This window comes from Rhinolophus sinicus, linkage group LG01 (genome assembly GCF_036562045.2).
Source record: "Rhinolophus sinicus isolate RSC01 linkage group LG01, ASM3656204v1, whole genome shotgun sequence".
Taxonomy (NCBI): domain Eukaryota; kingdom Metazoa; phylum Chordata; class Mammalia; order Chiroptera; family Rhinolophidae; genus Rhinolophus; species Rhinolophus sinicus.
In genome coordinates this window covers 202,130,456-202,157,744 of record NC_133751.1, presented here as the reverse complement: position 1 = coordinate 202,157,744, position 27,289 = coordinate 202,130,456, and the positions used below count along the sequence as shown (strand labels likewise).

Genomic DNA, 27,289 nt, shown 5'->3' with positions numbered 1-27,289 from the left:
ATACACTGGTGGTAGAAAAATAAATTGGTACCATTTTACTGCAGAGCAATTTGGCAAAATAGAAAAATAGCTTTAAAGGGTGCAATTTCTCTGAATCACCCATTATACTTCTAGGAATTTACCCTAGGGAAATAGATAATTACACAAAGTATAAGCAGTGTCATTTACAACAGCAAAGAATTAGAAATAAAAATTATCCCACTGACCTGGTTAAATCATGGTATACCCATAAAAAGGAAGACCATGGGAAACTCTACACTGACATACAAAGATGTTAACATTAAAATTAAAAAATAAACCAAGTTACAGAATAGCACAATCCCGTGCTTATTTATTTATCTGCCCCAGAGAAAAAGGGAGAGAGCTAGAATATGAATGAGAATCTGTGAGGCCATCCCACCATGCTAACATTAGTCATTTCAGGTAATAGTGGAATTAAGATGAGTTGTACATTTTCTTTACACTCTGTTGTATCTACTGAACTTTTTAGATACAGAAATCAATTAAAACTATTGGGCTTAACGAAAGAAGCACAGATTCCGAACACACACAAGCACCTCCCCGCCCTGCAATCCCACATTATCTAGAATGCTTATGAAAAGAGAAAGAGGGAGAAATCGCAAATTCCAGCCTCCTCCCCCCAAATGATTTTGAATAACAGGACTTTGGCAAACAGATGCTGAAGTAAGGGAGAAAGAATCTGCGGACTCTCAGGTTTTGAGCCAGAGCTACAAAGGCAGCGTTTCCTAAACCAGTCAGTGAAGAAGAGAGACGAATTCTGGGGCAGAGAAAATGAGGTCTGAGTTGGAATGCGAGGTTTGAAGTGGTGCTGCAGCATGGAATCACCGCATAGTAAGTGTTGAAAGATGTCAGAGGTCATCTAAATCAGTCGTTTTTAAATGACTTCCTACTTCTTACTTCTTACTCCTACTTCCTACTCCTCCCTGCCACCATTTTGCAAAATAAAAATCTTGTACAGAATCCCAAAATACAAATTAGAAGAAAGTAAAACTAAAAAAGTGAATGAAGGCTGAAAGAGTACTTGAAACCATGGCATACCTGCTTCTCTAGAGCACCCTTTGCACGTTTGTGGAACATTACATTTAAAAGCAAAACACACAATTTCCCTGTTTCCCCCACCCCCACCTCCCGCCATTTCTAACCAAAATAAGAATCCCCACTATCATCTATCTCATCAGTAGTATCTTTCAAGTTTCTGTAGATAAGTAGGTAGCAAACTTTTTGTGGGTCATATGGTCTCTGCCACAACTACTCAACTCTGCCACTGCAGTGGGAAAGCAGACACAGTATGTCAATGAATGGGCATGGCTGTGTTCCAATAAAACTTTATTTACAAAACAAAGTAATAGGCCAGCCTGGGCCACAGTTCACTGACTCATGCTCTGGAAAATATCTGATGGGTAGAAGATAGGCCAAAGGGTATGTGAACCTGGAGTTAATTGTAGATAACCATCAAATTCTCTTAAACCTACTCTGTGAATCTATTTATAAAACATTCTTGAAATAATAAAATTATAGATTTGGAGAACAAATGAGTGGTTGCCAACAAGAGTCAGGGATACGGGAGAAAAGATCAGTGTGGCTAAAAAGGGACAGCAAGAGGGAGCCTTATGATGGAACATTTTGTATCTTGACTGTGGTGGTAGTTACAAAGAAACCACATAGCTACACATGTGATAAACTGTAGAGCTACACATGCGCGCGCGCGCACACACACACACACACACACACACACACTTATAAAACTGGTGAAGTGTGAATAAGGCCTGTGGACTGTACCAATGTCAATTTCCTGGTCTTGATATTGTCCACAGTTATGAGATGTTACCACTGAGGAAAACTAGGGAAAAGGTACGTGGATTTCCCTACATACTTTTTGTGCAACTTCCTGTGAATTAGTGATTACTTAAAAATAAAGACCTAAAACAAGCAATGGAAGATTTCTTCAGCTCCCTCAGTGCACCTTCAGGTTGTAAATAAAGCCCTTTTCAATCTACCACAACCTGCATCTCTAGCTTCACTTCCCACCCTTCATCTCCATCTAGTCAGTCGCACCTACAAAGTCACCTTCAACTTGTCACTGTTTCTCTGAACTCGCCACACTTCAAGCTGTTTCACATTCTGTTCCTCTCACTCTGCCTACCAGACACCTTAAAAACCAGTTCAAATGTCGTTTTAAACCTAATGCTGTCTCTGAAGAGTTACTAACTGCTTTATCTTTTTGGTTCCCACAGAATTTCACTGATACCTCTACGTATCTCTATACTATATTATATTATTTACATTCCTATTTCCTCTCCTAGATTATAAACTCGTTAAGAAAAGGGGAAAAATTTGATCCATGTGTCTGCCGTCTATCTGCTCAAATAAATGAGGACACTAAAATGTCTGAGGATTCAATCAAGTTGGGAAGCTTGCAAATGATGACAATGACATTACTTCCAATGTCATCTTTTGCAAGATTGTCCTGCCATGTGCTGTACACATGAAACTTGGCATAAGAAAACATAATTGAGATGGGATCACTGTTTATAAAGGCACCCTTTTTAGAAAAGTTTTGAAATGATAAATTAAGCAGAATTTTCCATGTTTCTGTTCCCCATTAGTTTACATAACTGAGTTTATTACAATTTACATGTAAGTAGTTATTATTACCGAGACATACTGCAAAGAACCCCGACATAGAGGTTGGGGGGAAGAGGCTTAACTCATTTATCACTTCGTCCTATGTTTTACTGTTTTGAGTTTCTTTATACCTACTCTTTAGCAAAAGAATCATTTTAAACAAGAGTCCTCTAAATATATACCAGTCTATATATACTGCCGTAATTATCAATTTATTTCCAAAAAGGGATCTACTATATGACCTCATGAGAAAAAGGAAGTTCTTCAATTAAAGTAAGATAAAGAATGTGAGATGGAATCTGAAAGTAACCTGAGAAATACGGTTGGTACCAACTATTTGATAATGAGAGCCAAGTCTATTCTCACATTAATTACTGTATTAATTAAAAAAAAGATCACACACACACACACACACACACACACACCTATCTCTCTACTAAAGAAAATGTCTGAGTACTCTAAGCTGAAAGATCATGGACTAAGAAAAACCTATTAATAAGCTTCTGGTGTCAAAGATTACTCTAAACAAGTTAAGTAACCATGAGTCACTGTTAAATGGCTATGCTGGGAAAAGGCCACTCCCTTCCCCCTCTTAAGTTTGCCAGCAAACTTATTCCTCTCCTGAAATGAGTGAATATAGCTATTCAACACTGTTAATACACACATTCACAGCATGAAGGGAACCAAGTATACGCTGAGCGAGGCAGCCATACCTTCTTTATACAGCATGCAGTGGGCAAAGAGTGTATAAACAGTCATTTCGTCCAACAACCCTACCAGACCTGTGTGGCTGTCAGCAATGAAAGAACAAATTCCACCCCACCCCACCCCATTCCACCCCCATGCTCCAGTTATCTAAAAATAAGGATGGTAAGACAAACCACTTCCTTCTAAAGGTATAAGGAAAGTAGTTTTCAAATTCTTTTTAAAAGGTGTGATATAGTTCCTAAGGGACTCATCTATTTGTACTATGCACAATTCTTAATATGGCAACTATGTACCACACAAAACAAGTAAAAACAGCAACACATTACAAAGAAAGGAATAAACACTCAAATGTTGTATTTATCATTTTGTCTGTAAGATCACAAGAAATGAATGAGAAAATGCCCATGGATATAATGAATCACGTAGAAATAGGCATAATTTTTCCACGGGTTTGGCAGTTAGGAGTGGATACCATCTCTAACTCTAATATAAAGGGTTACCTAGAAAACAACTGCTTTCTTCATGTGGATCATGAGAATAACAGGAAACTATTCTGCCTCAAAATAAGATGGAAGTCTATTCTCTATGAAGGCACCCTGTAAAATATGGTGGTGTATCAATGTCACGATGCGCCCACCCTGTGAGCATGAATTCCTTCTACGAGACCTAAGCACTGACGCAGCCCACACCAACACATTCCCAGGGACAGGAAACTTACGTGTCCCAAGGAAGCCAACTCCCGCCTATTATTTTTCCTAATATCAAGATGAAAACTGGACTCCCGGATTTACTTCCACTCACAGGTTTTAATTCTATCTCCTACCACCATCTAGAACCTTTCCTTTCCTACTATTAGATGATCCCCTAAAAACATTTTCCTAAGAGCTCTAGGGCTAAAATTTTATTCCTTCTCTAATTACTGTAGCTTTATAATTCTTAAAATTAGATGGTGTTGAGCCCCACAACTCTGTTTTTGTTCCAAGTTGTTTTGATTTTTCTAGGTCTTTTGCATTTCCATACAAACTTTAGAACCAGCTTTTCAATTTCTATCAAAAAGCCTGCTGAAATTATAATAAATTTATAAGTCAATTTGGAAAGAATTGACATTTTAACAATATTGAGTATTCAAACCCATAAGCAATGTGTATCTCCCACTTATTTAGGTCTTTCATCTCTTAGCAATATTTTAGTTTTCAGTATACAGGGCTTTCACTTCTTTTGTCACATCCCTAAGTGTTTATTTTTTGGTGCTATTCCAAACGGTATTCTAAATTTCAATTTTGGGTTTTTTATTGCTATTACACAGAAATACAACTGCTCTTTGTATACTGATGTTGTAACCTGTGACCCTGATAAACTCACGTATCAGTTCTGGGTTTTTTTTTTCTAGATTCCTTTAGCTTTTCTATGTAGCGAATCATGTCACCCACAAATAAAGACCATTTTATGCCTTCTTTTCAATGCCTTTTATCGCTTTTTCTTGTCTGACTGCACAAGGTAGAACCTCCAAGTATCAAGTTGAACAGAAGTGGTGAAGTGGACACCCCTGTCTTAGTCTTGATCTTAGCACTAAGTGACTCGGCCTCTCCCCAGCTATGTGTAATGCTAGTTGTAGCATTTCTGTAGTGCCCTTTACTAGGGTGCGGAAGTTCTCTTCTATTCCTAGTTTGCTGAGTTTTTATCAAGAATGGAGGCTGTGTTTCTTTCTCTCTGTTTACTGACATGTAATTTGTCAATACAATAAATTACATGACTAATGTTTGAATGTTAAACCAGCCCTGCATTCTGGGAATGAACTCCATTTGGTCATGACGTATTATTCTACTGTTAGATTCAATTTGCTAAAATTTAGTTTAGAGTTCTTACAGCTATGTTCACGAGAGATATTAATCTAGTTTTCTTGTAATGTCTTTGGTTTTGTTATTAGGATAATCCTGGCCCCATTGAATGAGTTAAGAACTACCCCTTCCTCTTAAATTTTCTGGAAACGTTTGTATAGAAATTGTGTTATTTCTTTCTTACATGTTTGGTAGAAATCTCTAGTGAAGCCACCTGTACCTAGATTTTTCAGGACAGTATCCTGCAACAGATCACTGGAATCCTACCTGGGAGCTCAGAGTGATCCACTAATCAGATCTACTGGCTAAAAGTGTTTGTCCAATCATGACCATCCTAAACTATAAGGGAAGATAATTAATGAACACAAAACTATATGAAAGATACTAGGACTAACAGTGTGGATTTCTTGAGAAGAGTCACTTATCTCACTACTTCTGTGGGTTGTAACACTAAAAGGGACTGGGATACTTAGCTACCATAATAAAATTCAGAAAATACTTTGCTATGATACCCTCTTATTAGTCACGAACTCGACATACAAATTGTTATAATTCTCTCAGTAATACCTATTATATCTTATTCAATAGAAATTAGGAGTTCAGCAGAATCACACGGTGACACTGTTTCATGTGAACTCTGCTTTGCATTCCATTTTCAATAAATACAAATAGTTATTGAGTTCTGTCTTTGGAAGGTTTATATTCTAACAGGGGAAGAAATAGTAAATAAACATCACTGAGTATATTAAAAAGGTTAAGAGCAACACAGGAAATAGAGCATGATCGGGGAACAGGAATGCCAGAGGGCAGGGTTGCGTTTTAAATATGGGGTTGGGTGAAGAGTGACATTGAACAAACACTTGAAAGCAATAAGGGAGTAAGCCAAGCAGAGAGCGGGGGCAAGAACATTTTAGGCAAAGGGACTCGCCAAAGGCAAAAACCTTAAAGGCAAGAGTATGACTGGAGCACATAATGAAAGGAAGCCAATGTGGGGGGAGTACTAAGAGAAGGGGCCATTGTGGCCGTGGGCAAGGGCCCACATTTATTTTTCTGTGAAAGGACAGACAGTAAATATTTTAAGCTTTGCAGGCCACATAAGGTCTCTGCTGCATATTCTTCTTTGCTTTTAAAACCAACCCTTTAAAAATGTAAAAACCATTCTTAGCTCATGAGCCTTACAAAAACAGGCCTAGGCAGGATTTGGCCTGTAGAATTTAGTTCACTAAGGGAAACATTATTTGACTCACGTTTTGAAAGAATCACTATGGTTGGAGGGAGGCAAGGGAGACCAGTTAGAGGGTCACTGCAGTAATGCAGAGCAGAGATAATGGAAGCTCTGACCAGGGTGGTAACTAGGAAAACAGGGAGAAATGGTTCTGGCTTTTCAATTTTTTCCCCTCCAGATAAAGTGGACGGATTTGCTCACATTTGGATTTGGGAAGTGTGAAAGGAGTCACGGATGACTCAAGACTTTGGCCTGAACAACTAGAAGGATGGAGTTTCATTAACCATGATTACGAAGACTGCAAGTGGATATATAAAGTATGTGTTTTACTTCAAAACAAAGTAGAATTCATATTCCTTAGATCCTGCCACAACTTCAAGCTATTTTATAACCATTTTTTTTGTCAAGTTACAAAAATCCCACTGTGATTTGAATGGAATTGCTTTAAGCTTAAAAATTAATTTGAGAAGAAATGGCATCTTAACTAAATTCCATTTGCTAACATGGACCAAGTATTCTCTTCTGCCCCTGAATAAGGTTTTAGAATTTTTTTCATATAGGTTCTTGTATACTTCTTGATGACAGTATTCTCAGACATCTTATACTTTTTTTGTTGCTACTGCAAATGAAATACTTTTTTAAAATACAATTTCTAGATAGTTTTGATCGGTATTTAGGGAAGTTATGAATTTTCTATTTAGCTGCCCTAGTGAATTGCTTTAAGCTTATTTTTGCATTGATCCTCCAGTGTTTTGTAAAGATATGTGAGTATGTCAATGGTGTTATCTTCCCTCTTTATTTGTAATAGCTGTTTTTTCTTCTAAACCATTTCTTTATGCATTGGCTAGAATTTCCAGAGCAATGCTAAATAACAAGTCGCAGCAAGCACTCTGATTTTAGTAGGACTACCTTTAACTGTTCAGTCTTTAGTATGATGTGAAAATGGTTCTTTATGATTGTTAATTCAGTGATTAGACTTCCATCTTTCCATTGTTTGCAGGTCTTGGTTCCATTGGTTTGAAGGTCTATGCACTTTTCAATCTTGATAAGAAAGTGCATCAGACATTTCAGGGTTTTCCTCCCAATTCCTAACCTAGTTCAGAATAAGTAGTTTGTATGGATTGTTCTTCAGAGTTGTCCCCTTCCACTGAAGTGAAATTTATTTTTTATAAATTCAACTATTTTTCTTTCCTTTGTTTATCCTAATAGTAGGAGGTCTATTCCTGCTTCAGCTTACAGCAGGAGTTCCTGACATTTTGGGCCAGATAATTCTCCCGGGGGGAAGGCCGGGGGGAGGGGAGTGGGGGGCTATCCCATGTACTAGTATCCCATGGCCTGTACTAACTAGATGCCAGTAGCTGCCCTCCCCCAGCGTAATAACCAACAAATTCTCCAAGCATTGCCAAATGTCCCCTTGGAGGGAAACATTGCCCCTCGTTGAAAACCACTGATTTAATGAAGTAGATGAATTCCATCAGAGACAAACTTGCTTTCTGTCATTATAGAACTCATCTCCAATGCCACTTCCTCAGTAAGATTTCCCCCATATAACCCATCTAAATTAGGACACTTCCCCTACCTGATGCCACAAACACATATAAACATATACCTTTCATTAACTATCACAGTAGGTTAAAGTATGGACCCCTTGGGGTCCCTGAAGACCCTTTCAGGGGGTCTGTGGGGGTTTAAATTGTGTTCATATCAACACTAACATATCATCTGCCCTTTTCCACTGTGTTGCCATTTGCACTGACGGTGCTGATCCCTTAGCCTGAGTCAAGATCGTGACACCAAACTGTACAAGCTGCCATTGTCGTCTGCATCACCATGGACTCAGGGGAGGGAGAGAGAGAGAGAGAGAGAGAAGAAGGGGGGGAGAGAGAAAGAAATGAATAGGGTGGTTCTGAAAAATGAATGGGGGCCGAGGTGGAGCTGGAGTGGGGGAGAACAAGACCAAGGCATGAAAAACAGTCCAGCTCCTCATCTGCTTTAGTTGCTTTCAATGAACGGAGGCAAGGTGAGATGCTGGAGCACACAGAATAAGGGAGAGGGTTGAAATTCACCTAGAGAAGCAGAGATCACGTCACAAAGGGTCTTGTGTGCCACTCAAGGAGTCTGCACTGAAGACTTAAAGCAAGGGAGATATTTTAGAAATAAGAAAGGTCATGAGGTCCACAAGAAAGGTCACGGCACACTTTGTCAAGTCGGAATGGAAGTCAGAATCAATTCAGAAACCCCTTAGGAAGTAGGGGGGTTCGTGCTGTTTAGTGAAAGATGATGTTTCAAAGAGGGACAGACAAGATTGGGAGAAAAGTCACGTTTTGGGCTGTGGTAACAGGGTAGAGGAAGATGCGCTGTGGATACAGGACACACAGAAAGAAAACCAGGACAGGCGTCTCCCCAGGATGACTGCTGGTGGGAGCGCTGATTTCAGGAATCAGATAAACCAATCTCAACAATGAAGAAAACAAAATGTAAATACACTTGAAAACCTCAAATGAAAAAAGTTAGAAATATGTTTGCTAGATGGCAGTACAGGAGAAAACATGGTATTTAAATACTAGCAAATGCCACCTTAGGATTATATTTAAAAAACCTCAAATAAACTCATATTGGGATTTGTTGATATTTTTTAAACACCTAATTTATCTTACATCGGAAAATGTAAAATAATGCCAAATACATACCTTTTCTGCTTTTTTGTCCGAAATGTCCTGCTTCTCCAGAACAGCCATGCTCTCCTTCAGGTTCTTCACAATGTCTGCTGGAGATTTGTGTGACTTCCCGAATGGGAACGGCATGGCGGCAGCGACAGATGCCTCGCTGCGCTCTGCCTACTTTACCTGTGGACACAGCACAAGGGAGAAGTGAGAAAAAAGTAGGGTCAAGAGAACACATACTGTCTAAATTCTAATCTGGGAGGAAAACCAGTGACTTTCAAAATCAGTAGAACTGGGAACCTGCCAGTATACCGGAGAAATGGTAATACAGAGAGGTCTCAGGATTGTAGAACACTTTGTACTTTTCAAAACCCTTTTAACCCTGCACTGAGGAGCAACCGGCAGGTGCTGAGCATGTAGGTGGCAGCAGCTGTCACTCATTCACAGGACAACTAGGGCTCCAGGCCAAGGCTGAGTACTAAGTGGTAAAGCCGGCTCAAGTCTGTCTTGATGCAGTGTCCTTAATCAACACACTCTACATACCTCCAATTTACAGATATTCTCTATCTTACAGTTGAGCAAACGGGGGCAAAAAGTTAGGCAAAGGGCTTAACCAAACAGCAATAGCAACAGGCCCACTATCAAGGTCTCTCCACATGCTTCTTTGCCAGCGTTCATGCTGAGCCTCCTAAACACCCCGGTGGCCACACACTTCCATGGCATACCCACCACCTCTTCAGTCAGCCACAGGGTCTCAGAGCTGGACAGAACCTTGGACAGAGCCTTGGAAACATCTCCCCTCAGACCTTCAAATCCTTCAGGCACCACTTTCAATGTGTGCTCTTTCTACCTGGATATGACTACCTCCCATAAAGGAACTCACTGGGAAAACCCTGAAGATAATGAACTTCTGGAAGTTCTTAATTTTTTTGTGGGTGGCAGAAAACAACATTTCTACCAAATAAACCACAATATACATCATAGAAAAGAAAACATCAACTATTTCAAGAAGTCACCATTTTTTAAAAACCAGTCAGGTTTTTTAAAAAACAAAGTTAACAAGACAAATGATGGTAGTAACTTGGGGAACATGTCAGAAGTTACAATATCTTTCACTAAATAAGTTATACTCATAAGCATTAAACCTCATATAAGATACCAAAAGATAACACTTTGGAGAAGAAGCTTACAGATCACTTAGATCAGAAGTTTTCAAACTGAGTTCCAAACTTCTATATTTGTGCCGGGAGCCCACCCCCACCTCCACCAAAGTAGGGAGAAACAGGTTTTAGATACTTCAACCCCACTGTTTCTTTCCCCCATGGAAAAATATCTGTTGCAAGGCATTATAATGCTTCTTTTGAACTTTGCCTAAGACTTCAATTGAAGAAAGTATTTCAATGTTTTTCTCTAAAGTTTGAGATGCAGTGACTTATATATCTGTTAACAAATGAACTGTTTTTGGGGAAAAGCATGCAATGAATGCTCATGTTAAGCCTCCAATGAAGTCACGAACAGGTATGTTAATTCGTGATGTGTTTGGATGTGATTTGTTCTGAGCACTCTATACCAGCATCACTTGTCTAGCTCAGTTTGTAAATCCTTTATTGATCAAATTAAAACCACATATTACTTAACCAAAGGGAAATGTCCTCAAACGTAGGTTCTCAAAATTCAAAGATGCGTAAATTTACTTCTGAGTATCTTTTTCATGACAAGAAGTTTGGGTCAATCATAGCTAAGTTGCTCCCATGCTCCCATTATTTCTGATTACCTGGCTACATGGGACACAAATCCTGGATCATTCTTTCCCATCATTTGCTCCTTTTTCACTTTTTTTTTTCTTTTTTGAGGCAGATGAGAGGCAATGCAGGTTGCTTCTCCAGAAACATAATGGATTCACACAATAAATTCTGAAAATATTATCTTTCCTATTTGTACTACGCAAATAATGGCAGTGATGCCACAAGTTAATCTGGGTGAGGATGGGAATGGTTCACGGTATTTTGCAGGAAGTGCTGTGGTGCTATGCAACGGAGATATTTTCAGCTCTGGCTCGATGGTGGAAGAAGTGACTTTCCAAGGCAAAGAAGATTTTAAAAGTCCTACCCCACACTTTATACTGGTCATAGCAGAAAGAATACAGCTGCCAAAGAGAACAAGATGCAAAATGCTTCCGTGAAGGAAAGGGGAGGCATGACACCATCATTCCTTGTAATTAGTACCCCAGGCAGCCGAGATTTGGCAGAACAAACTAGTAAGACTGTACTTTGAGGAAATACACTTAGTAACAAGTACCCAAAACAAGAAGTGGACACTCCTCAGCAGGATCCAACCGCCGTGGGGAAGCTGCTTGTGACGAGCTCCTGTTTTCTCTCCACCTCCCTCCTCCACTCCCGCTCTTACACCCCCCAGCCTTTAGATATCCTTTCATGATTTGTTGTTCTAAAAAGACAGTTAATGTATGATTATTAAGTGAAAGAATAACAATGATATAACTTGATTATAAAACTTGTAAATAAGAACTATATAGTTATTTTAAAGTAGGAGTGTGATAATTAAACAAATCATTTTATTTCTTTCATTTACAGCCTCAAATTCCCCAATTATTACACAACACAACTGTCCAAGATTTTGGGGGTCAAAAACAAGGAAATAACACCCCTTAAAACTTCTGCCTTAGAATTTGCTTCTTATGCCTAAGTTTGCTATGTATTAAGCTTAAATATCTTATACTCATATTGTATGCCAGCCTGTGATCCAACTTTTTAAATAATTAATTGAAAACACAGAAAAGTTTAAAATTAATGAATGGCTCCCAAGTGATGACCAAGCAGGTAGACAATACATGTGCCTAGAACGTTGCTAAAAGGGTAAGAAGAGTTATGTTTTAAGAAATAAGGTTCTTAATAAACATGTTAGATTAATATGCATAGAGCTATAAGTATTTAATATGAGTGTAACAAAGAAAACGTAAGCAGCTATTGAGGCAAGTGTTATGAGTAATATGGTGATATCATAGATGTGTCATACAAATATCCTCATTAAAGATGTGGAGAAAGATACCAAAACAATCTACCACAAGAGTGAAAGGTGGTACTTCTAGGGAGCAGGAAAAGGGCAGGGATTGGTATTTTTTCTTACAAGCCCTTTTTGTTAACTGTTTGCCTCCTTCAATTAAACACATGTATAATTTTGATAAACAAAAACTAAATTTAAAGAAATCAATGGGTAATATAAAAAACAATCTATATATTTTTTAATACATAAAAAGTACTATTCATTAGACACTTGAAGGGAAGGCTGAATGACAGAGAAAAGGCTGCCAGTCTTAATAATCGTGAAAGCTAGATTGAGCCAAAAGAACCAGCAGTGTTTCAAACTTGGATCATATCATGATCTACAAGTAAGAAACTTATGTAATTACACACACACAGAGCTAAAACTGATACTTTCTATTTTATTCAATTTTATTTTTTAAAAAATATGGATGATTAAACAGATTCATGAATCACTAACTGATTTTAGAGAATATAAAGAGGAACAAAAAGATTAGGAACCAAATACAAACTTAGTTTTAAAAAGAGTTGAACTTCACGCTTCAACTCTTGCTTCAGTCTCCTGACTTCGATCCTTACTCCTCAGAACAGAAGTTAATCCCTCCACAGAACACTGAATGACCTTCCAGCAGTGCTCAAATGACAGCAAAGGCAGCCCCAGGAGTTGCTCCCCAGCCCACACTGCTTCTTCCCAGGAGTGGAGAAGTGCCTTCCAAAGGGCCAGTACCATTCAGTGTTCTGGGACCTGAAAGGATGTGAAACACACAGGCGCGTGTCTGAGTTTTTGAACTGACAATCCCAAGAGTATGGAGATGTACAAGCTGGTTCAACACGGAAGGGTTAAGATGGCTAAAAGACCTTTTTGCATAACTGCCTGCCTTTCTCATTGTCCCCTTTCCCTCTTTCTCATCACCAGTATTTCATTAGAAGTATCTGATGGAATTTTAGGGAACGCCAACAAGAACCCACTGATTAAGACCCTTCAATAACTTTTCCTTGCCCTTAAAATAAGATCCAAATTCCTTACCACGGGCCCCAAAGCTTTAATACTTTAAGCCTGAACACCACATTTTGCAAATAAAAACCTTAATTTTTAATTCTAGATGGTGGGTATATGGGATTTCATTGTTACTCAACTTTTCTGTATGTTCACATTTTTTCCTTAATAGTTTTAAAACTGCCTAAACTATGTTTTGGACATAACTGGAGTTCATGAAGAAAATGGACAAAAGTACATATAATTTTAAAAATTCATTTAGCTTTCAACACAACTAATTTCCTCCTGTCTCTTAAAAATGGTTCATAATAAAGCTCAGCAAGACTCCTTAAGACAAAATTAATGCAACTGGGGGAATGCCAGCCACGATTAGGATTCTAAAGAGGGCTTGGAAACCCGGACCTACATTTCTCAAACTGGAGGTAAGTTTGCTCCGATGGTAACGAATGGTGTATGATTGAATCCTCAAGATAAAGAAGCCTTAGAGGGGAAATTTAACTTGAAAATTTGGGGGGTGGGAAGGGGAGGCAAGAGGAATGGGAAATAATTGAACATTTGTTACAATTTAGCATTCTACTTTTATATTAAAATCAACATTTATGGAATTGCATGCTAAATCTGCACGAAAGGAATTTGCAGGAATATTTAGCACTGCACACTTCTCAGCTTTCCTACATTCTCTCCTCTTATTGTTCTCTTGTCTCTAAATGCCCTTCCTCTCTCCATTTAATTCAATGACTCATTTTTACTCCAAGGTTGGCTGTCTTTTTACCCTATATTCTCTGAGTGATCTCATCTACCCAGGGTTTCAACCCGTAATCTATCTCCCACCCCAATCTGCCGGCATTTCTAACTCTACTCCCTATAGATGTCCTCCAGGCAACTCAAACCTCATCCCCAAGCCCTGCTTCTTCTTCTAAGTTCCCCTTCACAGTGAAAGGCTCCATTGTTCACCCAATCACAAAATTTGGTCATTATACCAGACTCTGTCCACATGTTAAATCTTCCCTATATAATCATTTCATAATTGTAGTCAATTCCATTTTCGAAATCTCTCTGTCCCTACAGATACCAAGTGTAGACCTTTACTGCTATTGTCCAGAGGGCAGAGGTTATCAATGGGGCCAATATCATCCCGAGGGGATGTTCTGGAAAATTTGGTTGTCAATGCCTGGGACATTCACTGACTGCTGAAATCATTAAAAAAAAAAAAAAAAGGCAGCACTACTTTTTGTGCTGTTGTTCACATAAGCATGGCCTTCTGCTAACTTCTATATCCATGGGGGGAGGGGAATCGGGCTGGGGATCAGAATATTGAAAGTCTTTCTATCTACTTCTGCATCTATGTTTACAACAGTTAAACTTCTAGCTTTAAAAAAATGGTTATGTTTATTGTGCAAAGTTCAAACGCTGAAAGACCACACAAGATAGACAGAGAAAATCACCTGCAAAGCCTACAGACAGCTAGTATTAACAGTTTCGTATATATTTTCCTTTTTATTCCTTATGCTCTATATTTGTGGTCTTGTACTGGGAGTCTTCTCCTTTCTCCAAAACAGATGAAGACCAGATGATACTAGGAACGGTCACTTCCATCTTAGAAAGCACAATTTCAAATCACTGCTGTTACGTTAATACTTGTGCACACAGAGCTCCAGCTCAAGGACGTGCTGGGGGACAGACAGACACCCACTGGGAAAATCTAAGTCTAACATCACTAGAGTTAGGACGTGAGGTGCTGCCCTTTTCAGGCAATCTGACTACTTCTGGCTTGTGCAACACACACCTAACTCTAAAGCTATTCACCGAGGTGCTGACAAATCCTGAAACGCAGTCAGATGGTCCCTACACCACTCATTAGGACATTTATTCAAATACCCACTGTGCACTCACTACATGCCCCAAACAGAAGGCATGAGGAGCGCCTGCTCTACAGAAGACACGACTCTGCTGTGTATGGATGTGGGTGGATGTGTTCAGAGACAGGAAGGAAAAGCTGCTGAACGACAACACATTCCTAGACAGCTGAGTTCACAGGACCCTACACTAACATGTGTTAGATTGGACTCATCCGCTTAGTGATCAAATGCTAACACTGCAAACAGACAAAAGACCGTTGTACACAAGAGCTATTAAGGTACCTACGCAGTCATGGAAAGTGTGAAATGTAGTACACACCTGAACCCATTTTTTCAGATGGCTGGCTCTGAGACCTAATCCCCTGCTTCTAGGGTTAATGTTACTTAATTCAAATCAATACTGAATATCTACAACATGCGAGATATTGCATTAGGTGCACCAGACTATCCATGCAGTAGTGCAGGGCAATTATATGAAACACAGTAGTTAATTACATGGGCTTTCAAGATTACCTGGGATCAAATCCTGGCTTCACCCATGTCTAAGCTGACTTACACTTTTATAAGCCCCTTTCCTCATCTTTATAATGGGAAAAACAACAGCTACCTCGCTTAGCATGAGAAATTACACATGTTTAAAGTACATCTTCATATGGTAAAATCTGAATAAATAGTAGTGGAGGATAGTTACGTGGGTTTTTTTCCTTCTAAAATCTGGTTTGTGCCTAGTCTCAAAAAAAAATGGGTTTTTAAAAAAAGGTATCTATACGGACTGAATAACAATATAAGATGAATGATCTTATCCTTTTTAAAATTGCATCTCGAAGTTTTGATTCATCTCTTGAATGGATAGGATACATGCTCTTCATAGCTGCAAATAAGATGGAGTGACTTAGCTCCAGTACGATAAACTATGAGTAGCTTTCAGAAGCAGGTGGACCTTTGGTGAATTACCAAAGCTACCCAATACATAGCTCATCAACTATGTCAAAACCAAAATTAAGTGTTCGAGAGCACACAAAACTTTGGAGTGTGTTTTGCAATTACTTTCAGGAGCCAATACTGTTCAACACTGTATACTATGCAGGAGTCATACTGATATTCTCTTACGGCCTAGATACAGCAGAATTTAAAATGACGTAAGCTCTCTCACATAGGACTTACTACACTTGACAAAAGCACTGTCACTTCTCTGCTCAGTCCCTCCCCCTATGACTTTCCATTTCACTCCCATATTGAGTGTATGTCAGGATTTAGGGCAGTCTCTTGACTCCAAATTCTACTCTTTCTATTTATTTGTTCAAGTATTACAAAAATGTACAACATAAAAGATGGTTTCATTATCAAACACAGTAACCACAAATAAATGTTCACTGAGTGACTTTTTTAAAACATTGATTTAAAAGTTCTGAACAAATAGGCTAAAGGCAATTTCTAAGCTTATGAGTGAAATAAATATGAAAAAGAGTAACCCCTGAATAACCTCGCCCGCTAAAAGGCAAAAACCAAAAATTGGCCCGTACCTCTGCTTCATACGCTTTTTTTTTTTGACAACCCCAATTCCTTTTCTATTAAATCTCAGAAATGTATTGTACAGAGAGCTAGGCTATGATACTGTCAACTACTTTCCAGTCCCAACCAAGTCTCCCAAACACACGCCTACATCTGAGTGACCATGAGCTTCTCCATCCATGCACCCTTTGGGAAAATGTGTTCTTAACTAAAATAAAGTTCTTTTAGGCAAATGCTTACTTCCCCCAAAAAAACATTGAAAAACGAGAGATTTTCAGAGATTTCAAATCTTTTTCAACATTTTCAGAATTTAGAGGTATGGGTGAGAGTAGACTACTGTTAGTGTAATAACATTCTCCATGATCCTGGTACTAAATGTACCTGTTATATACGTCATGTGGGCTGTTAACTCCATTTTTGTAATCTGAAGTATTAAATAATTCTTATGAGGTGCGATAAAAAAAATACAGTGAATGCTGCTGCTGAGTGTCATCCAACGGAAAGGCAGGGATCTTCTATATGGGAAGTAGTGCGCCGAACCTTAGTAACAGTGTGTGACGAGTTTCCACTTGTTCAGTGCAGTCAGTCGGGTGTGAGCTACAGTTGAGAGAAGGTGTGTTTTAAAGTGTGCTGTAAATCATCCTCCATCATGACAATGCTCCGTGTCACACATCACTTCTGATAGGGCAATTTCTGTCAAATAAAAACATTACAGTGTGTCCTCTTCCACCTTATTCACCGGATCTGGCACCGTGAGACTGCTGGCTCTTCCCCAAAGTCAAAATAACCATGAAAGGAAAATATTTTGAATCGATTCAGAACATCAGGGCAGCCAAGAAAGCGCAACTAAAGACACTCACGAAAGAGGACGTCCAGAGCTGCTTCAGAACGTGGTGAGAATGATGGGATGAGAGTGTTCAAAGCGAGGGGGAGTATTTTGAGGGGGATTAATGGCAATGTGTCTTTTACTATAATACATTTTTTAAACATTCACCGTAGCTTTTGATCACACCTCTATGTGAACTTATCTTTCATAGCATTCCTACAAGTTTAAATTTTTAGAAAAAAATTCAATTTCAAATTAATAGCTTTTGTTCTGAATGAATTAAAGAACAGGCATTTAATGAAATGGGTTTAGTAAACGGAATGTTTAGAAACAATTTCACTTTGTGTTCTTCTAAAACAGGCTTGCTATTTATCCTCGAAAGTTTTACTCACAGTAAAACATGGGAATGTCAAATTATGAATGTTTATGAAATATGTTCTAATGGTAAAACTCATTCTTTATTTGAGCAACAAAGCAAGAGATATCTGCTTATAGGAGAGAAAGGGTTTTGCGTTAGTAGCTAATTTAGACATGCCACTTCACGATTTTTGTAAAGCATCAGCTCTTGTTTAAAAAAACTGTGTTAATTTTACAAACAGAAACCTCATGTTAAACCTTAAGCACTTATTGAGAAAAACGTATTATAAGTGTCAAGTTATACAGTGGTAATTTCAGCATAGCATGCAGTCATTCTGAGTTTGGAAGATGAAAGTTATGCTAATTAAGTACGGTAGAATATTTCAAGCTGCCTTAAATCTTTTCTGGAACAAGGCAGGGCATGTATAAACATCTACTTAAAACAGTTCTAGAATTCACTTAAGATATGGTTGGAAGTATTTTAACCAAACTGAACATAGCTAAGTAACTCTTAGGAGTTAGGAATGTATTACGTATCAGAGCTCTCTGACTTCGTTCTTGTAAGTTTAAATAACCTCTAAAAATACACACACACACCTGCACACATATATGTACTAACCTGATTTCTGACTTCTGCAGAAAAAAGTTTGCTCTTTATATATTTGCTTTTCACCCCAGTTGAGTATTGGCTCCGGCAGTTTTCAAATGTCTTTTGTTTAAAAAAAAGGTAGTTTGCTCAGCACTGAAATAAACTGCCATGAATAGGAGCACTCTTCTAAATGCTTTTTTCTAGTTGTGACTAAATCAACATCCAGTTCTAAATCAGCTTAATAATATTATAAATAAAGTTGGATTAAAAAATTAAGGTCTCTGTCCTTGTGTTTCAATTCTCTGTATGAATGTAGCTTGGCAAAACTTTTAATAATTCCACAAAATATACCTTTAACAATGTCTTTTAAATGTATTATAAAAGTGAACGCACACTTTCTTCATATCTGAAATTACTGGATCTTTTGAGTCAGCAGGGGGTCGTTGCAGCATTTTTCCAAAGGACAGACTGTTTTGTAACATTTCAGCAAAAATACTCAGGTTATAGGCTTTGGGTCTTGTTTTTAGTGCACGACTGGATGTCCTTTCCCTTTGGTGCCAGACCTGCCCTGCTTTACTTTCTCTTAAGGTACCAGACCAGTTGTCCCTGGATGTCATAAAAAATGACTGAGGGTAAAGAAACCCCATCTTTCTCTCTATGACCTGACTCAGGACAACCACTGAACATGTGTCAGGTTCTTCATCTTTATAAAAACAGAAAAAATGCTCCCTGTCCTGCTGACCTTAGAAAGCAATTTTTCATAAAGCATGACTAAACAAAGGGTTCTCTGGCAAAAAGACCATAGAAAGTTCTATACTGTTCTATATACCAGATACCAGAGTAAAATAAGCCAAGAAGATTCTGAGTGACTGAGATAAGAGAGTCAGAATGTGAAGATTCTTCACTTGTAACAAAGGCTTATGCCAATTGCACAGCTATCAACAGTGCACAGGGACAGCCATTGCCTTATCAGCTAACCGATACTAGGCCCTATTAATCCCCTTTTGCCAATCTGTTAGATCAAAGATGCTACTTTCTTCACCTCCAACTCTTCCCAACCCTCTCATCAATTCTTTTGATTTGAATTGCTGATCATTAATGACAACAAACATATTTTCATGCCTATTATCCATTTGTATTTCCTTAGTAAAATTATTTGTACATCAGTACTGCCCATTAGTCTACTAAGTTTGGAGTCTTTTTCTTCTTGATTTGTATGCAGGATACTGTATAATTATGAATATTAGCTTTCCCTACCAGCTTCCTGTCAACTACAGATCTGATAGGGACGTCACATAGGTCTTCTTTCACTCCCTGCTAAAAGCACAAATACTGAAGCTTTCCGGTTAAAGCCTGCCATCAATCTGTATTGTGTGTACGGACATTTAAACAACCACAAGGCCACCAAGACACCTAACTGCATTACCACTAGCAGTGATGGCTCACAGACCTCTTGACATACATAAAAAAATACACACACACACACACACACACACACACACACACAATCACCGAACAGCACTTACCCTTACTATGTAAAATTGCACTGATATTCTCTGTTCTGTGTTATTCTATCCTGGTAATCCCCTGCTCCCTTCACCCCCTTTTAAAATACTACAGTCCACTAAGCTGATTTCACACCCAACTGATAGGATGGAACTTGCAGTTTGTAAGACAGGTTTAAAGTCAATTTGAGTAGCTCGTTTATTAATGAAAGCTACCTTAATCACAGTGCTGAACTTATCAAGTTATCACAAGGTAAAAAGATTTTATCACTTGGTTTAGAACTTGAAATTATAGTTACATATTACAAACCATGACTTAGAAACATCTGTAATAAATGACTGATTAGCTAATTTCCATAAGAATTTTAAAGATCTTTTATCAATATGGATCTGCAATCTTTTGTTTTATTTACACTGATTCATTCAGATATTCTAATGAATTAATTGTTACATTACCAGTTTCAGAATTAGTTTCAGGAAATGTGAACATCAACGTTTTCTTTACAAATTAGCACTGTATTTTAATAAAATGAAAGGTTAATCAATGTCCACATTTTCAAACGTGAAACAATCAATCTTCAAGGATGTCATTATAATCCATTTTTCTTCTGGTTATATTTACCACTCACTTTGCCACAAGGTTGTGCAAACACAGTCCATATGATCGTGGGTAAACATGGCCTCGCCCACGTTCTGGTAAATAAGAAAAGCAAACAGCCAATCCTGCTCTTTAAAAAGATAACTCCTTAAAAAGAATTCATAGTTCAAACTTGAAATGTAAACAAATGAAAACTCTGAAACAAAGTTTAGATATTTAAAAAAAGCCTTTTAGAAAGTTATTTTCTGTATCACAAAAGACAGATTGAAAAAGCAAGAAAATGCTATGGTTCTAAAAAGCTACACCTGAGAGGGGTGAAATGAGTTTTACTTTTTCCTTTTAGTCATTCTGAGGAAGAACAATGCAGTATTCTGAAAAACAATTTCCTTTTTAGAATTTACAACCTTAAAACTTATTTCTAGAGGATCAGATGTAAACCTGGAAAATCACTCTCCTTCAAGGTCCAAGCATTGCTATTTCTGTTCTGGCCAAATGCCCACAAAAGCACCAACATGCCACAAACCCAGCCTGAGCTAAAGCACCATAGTTGGAGATTTGAAGGTTTGTTTTCTTTATAAACTGCTCAAAGGCCACCTTGTGGTGGTATTTAGTGTAAATAGACTTTTCCCAGCAGAAGTATTTAGAGTCACAGAATACACAATTACATGGCCCGTTAGAGGATCACGAGGAACATTTCACCAAGGGATGATTTCTCTGAGAATGCTCCTAACTAGTTAATATATCCTCTTTCCACCCTCCATGGCAACACACTGGCATATGGAGGCTTGATCCTGGATTGAGAGGAAAAATTCTAGATCAAATAATGAGGCTCAAAAACATTTCATTTCAAAGGAAGTAACTGAAGCTCATTTGTCAAGAGATTGGCATGATCAAGTACAAAAACTCTTGCCTGTGCTTTTGCAGGAAAAAAGTTCCCAGTTCTGCAGCCAAAACTTAGTTTGTGAGTTTGTGGACCAAAAGATGTAGTCATGCTTCATCTCGTAGTACACATTCACTAGTAGTTCCACCAGGACTTAGAATACAGCTGGGAGACACGGGACACACACAGGAAGACTGAAAGCTACAGGAGACTAACACACGCCATCAGACCCTGTATGAAAAAACCCAACTAAGTGAGCTGGGTAACAAATTCAGAGGACAGACAGGGCACTGTGTGCTGAAGGTCTTGGTCGGAGGAGATGCTTCTTGAACTGTATTCTGTAAACAGCATAAGTTTGGATAAGAGTCAGAAAATATATTACAAGTGGCTAGAGAACTGTATGCAACAATCTGAACCATCACAAGGAAACAAAAATTATTTTGTAATTTCACCAAGCTCTGGTGGGTAATCAAGTATCGGGTGAAAAGGAAGGCAGAAGGTGAAAAACTCACTATAAACCCAAGTGCTGTTTACAGAATAACCACATGCCTTCTTTTATTGCTCAAAGAACATTCCACACTTTATGGAGTGGTGCTTTCCAGGTGAGTGTTGACATCACAATAGTCACAAGGGAAAACTTGCTTTTTAATCTGAAAGCTATATCTAAAATGTGCAACAAACACATCTGACATCCAAGAGAGCATAAAAAGTTAAGTTTTAGGTACAGGCCTCAAAACATTCAGAAGAGCTATAATGCATACATTTACTTACATTAAAAATGTATTTCCTTCTATAGAAGTTTTGAATATGGAATTTCATTTTTCCTTTACTATGTCAGCAGAAGAGTGCTACTAACACAAGTGAGTGTGATAACTAAACAAACTATTTGTAGAAGTGTTCTGTAATCTGCAAAAAAGCATACAGATAGAGATGTCATTTCTGTGCAGGCCTCAAAAATCTGCCTTCTTGGTTTTTAATGATCTCCCAAATGTGGGGGTAACCATACCACCAACCTGTCAAACTCTTAGTTCCAACAGGAAGTTAATGTTAATTAAAATTAGATTTGCTATAGGTGTTTTGGGGGCGAGTGGGGTGCATGGATTAAGCTTGTTCAAGTGGGAGATTGGTGGTCCAGGCTTTGAATTTTTCCAGACTAAAATGACATTGGCCATGAATCGAACAGCAGCTTTTAAACCTTGCTCTCAGGTCTGGAGCAGGTGAAGGTCCATCTCCTCTCTAGTCTAAACACCTCACTCACTCCTATCAGTTTTTTTAATATTTGGGCTTTTTTTGGGTCAGAAATATAACATTTTTTTAAAAACTACTACTTGATGACATAATACACTGTCCATTAAATATCTCTGCATGTTGGACACAGAATTTTTTTTCCCCCCTTCTTCCGCCTCCCTCCCACCCCCCACTCCATTCAAGCCGTTGTTTCTGTCTAGTTGTGTAGGACACAGCTCCCTGGCCCATGCTGGTGTTATGAGCCTTGTGCTGCCCCCTGGCTGAGGCAGTGGGTCACCAGTCGTCGGTTGGACGCTCACAGCAGCTCCCGGCAGCTCTCGTGGCTGTGGGGCCGTTCACATGGCACCTGGCCGCTCAAGGCAGCACATGGTAGCCCATGGCAGCACACAGCAGCTCACGCCAACCTCTGGCCGCTCACAGCAGCCCAGCTCCAGGGAGAGCTGTTGTTCACAATCTTAGTTGCAGAGGGTGCAGCTCACTGGCCCATGTGGGAATCGAACCGGTGACCTCAGTGTTAGGAGCACAGCGCTCCAACCACCTGAGCCACCAGACTGGCCCCACAGAATTATTTTCTGAGGAAAACACTGACCTGGACTCCAAGTCAACTTATAAAAATAGATTCAAAATTAAGTCCCGGTTAAACACTTCAATTTTCAAAGGCAGGTATTAGTGCTGCCCACCAGCTTAGCTAATTGTTAAAGCAGAGTGGTTACTCGGACTTCTCTGGTACCAGTTTTAATTAAAAAGTTCAGTGGTATGAATAGAGAATGGCTTCCATAGTTCCAGAGCATCAGAAAAGTAACTATTTGATTAAACTGCACTCCAGCCTTATATTATTCCGTATGTCTTGTACTAAGACACCTTAAACTTGAACTCGGGTACTTCACTATTACAGAACCTGTAGAGAACTACTGAGACAAGTGTACTATGAACCTAGAGTCTGCATTCACAGGTTCTCAATTTCTAGGAAAATTATGCTTCTCGTAAGTGGCTGGTTTGTTTTTTATCTCACGAACACAGTCTTGGAATGGATCTTGTTTTCTACTTTGTTCTGGCTACTCAAATTCAAAGCCAAATGTGTGGTCCCCATCTAGCCAGTGTAAAACACATGCATTTATTTGTATACTAATGACACCCCAGGAATCATGTTATTTGTCTTTCCCTATTTTTCCTTTGCTCCTTATGTAATGTTTTGGGTAAGGGGGATGGGACAGAGGGGAAAGAAAAGGAAATATACCCTTAATTATTCCCATTTCCCTAAAATGGAAGGCAAGGAACATGAAAAAATAACTAGCTAATTTTAGCGTGAGAGTACGGCTTTTTACCTTACTACATGGATAAATTTGTTAAATGCTGCGAGATCTAGTGTGTCAATTTCCTTGCCCAGGTGGAAATAGGTAATACTGCTAAGGGGACATTATATGTGGGGAAGAGCTTACTAAATTAAGGCAAATAGGGAAAGTGTTATCAGGGCAGTCAATATGTATGGTGTACAGCCAAACAAGGTAGTTCTATCGTTTTTCTCCAAGTCAAATACTTTCTACCTGTGACTAACAATGGCCCAAGCCTCTTGTAATGTGAGAGATGGTCATCACGGCTCCTCCATCTCTCAAAGAGCTCCCACTCCAGCGTGCAGCGCCTGTTTAGTCCCTGTCGTTCTCTTTGCTGGTAAATAAGGATGAGTTCAAATATTTCCAAGTTGCTTCAACATATTTTTCAAGCCCCTATTATTTGTGAGGCATTAGAGACATTAAGGCCTAAATGGCTACCTTTACAGAAAAACATTTTTTAACGAGTTATACAAAATGTATGCTAATCTACTAATGTAAAAATACCATTCATAAATTAAACTAATAGCTGAGCTGTACTTCCAAACCTCTATTCTATATGCCACTCCAATTTCTTCTAGAAATTAGGGAAAACAAAAAAAAAATATGACGGGGTGAGGGCAGTGGGGGGAGGGTGACAAGCAATGGCCACAATGTAAACAAACAGAGAATGATGAGATAAACCAAAATGCCACCCAATCAACAAACACTGGTAGGTTAGACTGAAAACAGAGTAAAAAGCAGCACAAAGTTCCACCCTTGGGTAGCAAACATTCTAGTCCCTCCTTCGGTGTTTCTGGGATTGCCGAGTAGTGGCGTTTTAGTCAGCGGTGGAATTGCTGTGGGATCCTGTACTCCAGTCCTTTACACACTCCTGAGCCTTGAGACCCTTATGGCCAGGAACTAGAATGGAGCCTGCTTTTAAGGCTAAAAGGAGAGCTAAAGGACAAGATAAGAATAGGAAGAAACATGTGGTCTCAGGGTAGACAAATAACCAAAAACTCCATCAGAACTTATATTGTGGACACCCAAACAAATCAGATAGGCGGATGAGAATCCCCCAAATCCTCACAGATGGGAAGGTGATTGGGTCACTCTCTATTGCCCCCAGCACCATCTCCTTCCGGCAACTGCCCCCTCTCCCCCAACACACACCATTAACATAGCTCCAATGGGAGGGGCTATAGTCCTACAAGAACCATACCTCTGCTGGCCCAGCAAAGTAACCTAGAGGGGCAGGTAGACCTCCCGTTATTGAGTGGCTGAAGCTCCATGAAAGAACACTTATGAAATGCAGGTGGCCAATCTTTTTCTCAGGTTGGCAAAAGCTGGTCTGCACAGGAAGAACGAACTCAGGTGAAGACAAGGTGTTACATTTAGCATCTCTCCTTGTCTGACTTGAGACAAAGCAGAACATTTTAGAGTTAGAACATCATTGTAGTTCTCATGCAGAGGGAAAAGGCAAGGAAATCTACTGAAAGCCCTTCTGGTTCCAAAGAAGGACGAGCTAGCTGCTATGGCTGCAGTCTTCATAAGCTCTTCACACAGTGGGATCCTAAAGGAAAACCAACAGTGAGAGAGTGTGGGCTCACATGAGTTTCAAAGAAGGCGAGATGTGGGGTGGCTCCAGTTACCCAATCATGCAGTCAAGACTGACGGATGAACCAGAACTATAGAACTCTGAGCTCCCTGCTAAGAGACGGCTGCACTGGGCTCTCTCTCCTTTGACCATTAGTTTTATCAGCACTACCTCTGCCTTCCCTAGGTTTATGACATCGCATCAATGCAGTACAGCATTGGCTGGGTATTCATCCAAAGAACACAAAAACACAAATTCAAAAAGATATATGCACTCCTATGTTTACTGCTGAATTGTTTACAATAACCAAAGTATGGAAGCAACCTAAGTGTCCATTAACAGATGAATGGATAAAGAAGAATGGCATATTATATAAGAGAATACTACTACCCAACCATAAAAAAAGATGAAATCTTGCCATTTACAACAACATGGATAGACCTTGAGGGTATTATGCTAAATGAAATGTTATATAGAAAAAAAACAAATACTGTATAATTTCACTCATGTGGAATTATAACAAATGAACAAAAACAACAACAAAAATAAACAAAAAGCAAACTTATAGAGGCTGACAACAGATCGGTGGGTAAAGGTGGCTAACTATATGGTGACGGATGGAAACTAGACTTTTGATGGTGAGCACAATGTAGCATATACAGATGTCAAATTATAATGCACAACTGAAACTTACACACTGTTATAAACCAATGAAATTACAATTTAAAAAATTCCTTCCTCCTTCCCCACTGATATGTGATGTCACTCATGTTATAGTAAGTGCATATACACCTTTTGCTGAGCAACCAAAGTTGACTTTTTAAAAATCTGACTGTATTCTCTGGCCAATAATTTAACTTGGGAAATTTTCTTGCTTTGCTTCATAACTCAAAAACATGGTAACTCTCCATTCTTAAGGCTTTCTTCATTCAATTAAGTTTATAGTTTGCTTCACAGAGTTCCCAAACATTTCATATAGATCCCTCCACCTCAGGCATTTCACATTTTGTTGCTATAATGGTATCTTTCTCCCAATATTTTTATAACTGAATATTGCTAGCAAGAAAAATGCTACCGATTTTTAAATATCTTTTATGTGGTATACAGCTATCTCACTGAATTCTTCTTTTTAATTTTTCAATTGATTTCCTTCGTTTTCCTAGGTTTAAGACTGTGCCATCTGCAAATACTGCCATTTTCCACCATTTTTTCCTAACAGTTATACCTTTTATTTGATGCACTCTTGCCTAATATCAAATATCAGAAACGTTACTGGGCATGCTTTCACTTTCTGATGTCAAGGGGAATTCCATCAGTTTTCCCATTAGTAGGCCGTGTGCTGTTTAAGGCAGATATTCTTTCACCGCATTCCTCATGAGGAAGAAGTGCTGAACTAACCCTGTCATCTTGGCAGATATGGGATGACACAGCATGAGGATTTGGTGGGTGATGGTGCCATGCCGTAGGTGTCAGAACCAGGCTCTGTGACTGACCAGCAATCGGGCGGGTTGTTTAACCTCCTGGCCTAAATTTCTTCACCTGTAAAATGATTGTAATAACAACCACCTCTTTCTTAGGATTTTTGTGAGGATTAACTGAGAGAATGTATTAGAACAATGCTTGGCACACGGTCAATGCCACTTGTTGCCTGTTATCTGTCCTCTTTAATTAAGAGAATTTCCTATTTAATTAAACTTGCTGGTGTTTCAGACTTTCACGGCTACTTCTGTAAGTGAAATTGGAACATAGTTTTCCTCCTTTGTAGTGTCTTATCAGACTGCTTTTCTTATATTTTATTAGGTTTCTAAAAGTTTATGGTAGTTTTAAAACATGAATTTGGTATCTTTTGGTATTTTTCTAGGATCTAGAATA

The 27,289-nt window shown here is 38.8% G+C and overlaps 1 protein-coding gene across 2 annotated transcripts in view; it reads right to left on the bottom strand.

The window, feature by feature from the left end:
* Window positions 1-27,289, bottom strand: part of CAB39 (calcium binding protein 39) — a 71,505-nt gene that overhangs the window by 33,705 nt on the left and 10,511 nt on the right. For both annotated transcript variants that reach the window (XM_074314786.1, XM_019739786.2), the window contains exon 2: window positions 9,108-9,263. In XM_074314786.1, the coding sequence (XP_074170887.1) occupies window positions 9,108-9,221 (114 nt within the window). In that variant the 5' untranslated portion in view covers window positions 9,222-9,263. The remainder of the gene's footprint in view (window positions 1-9,107; window positions 9,264-27,289) is intronic.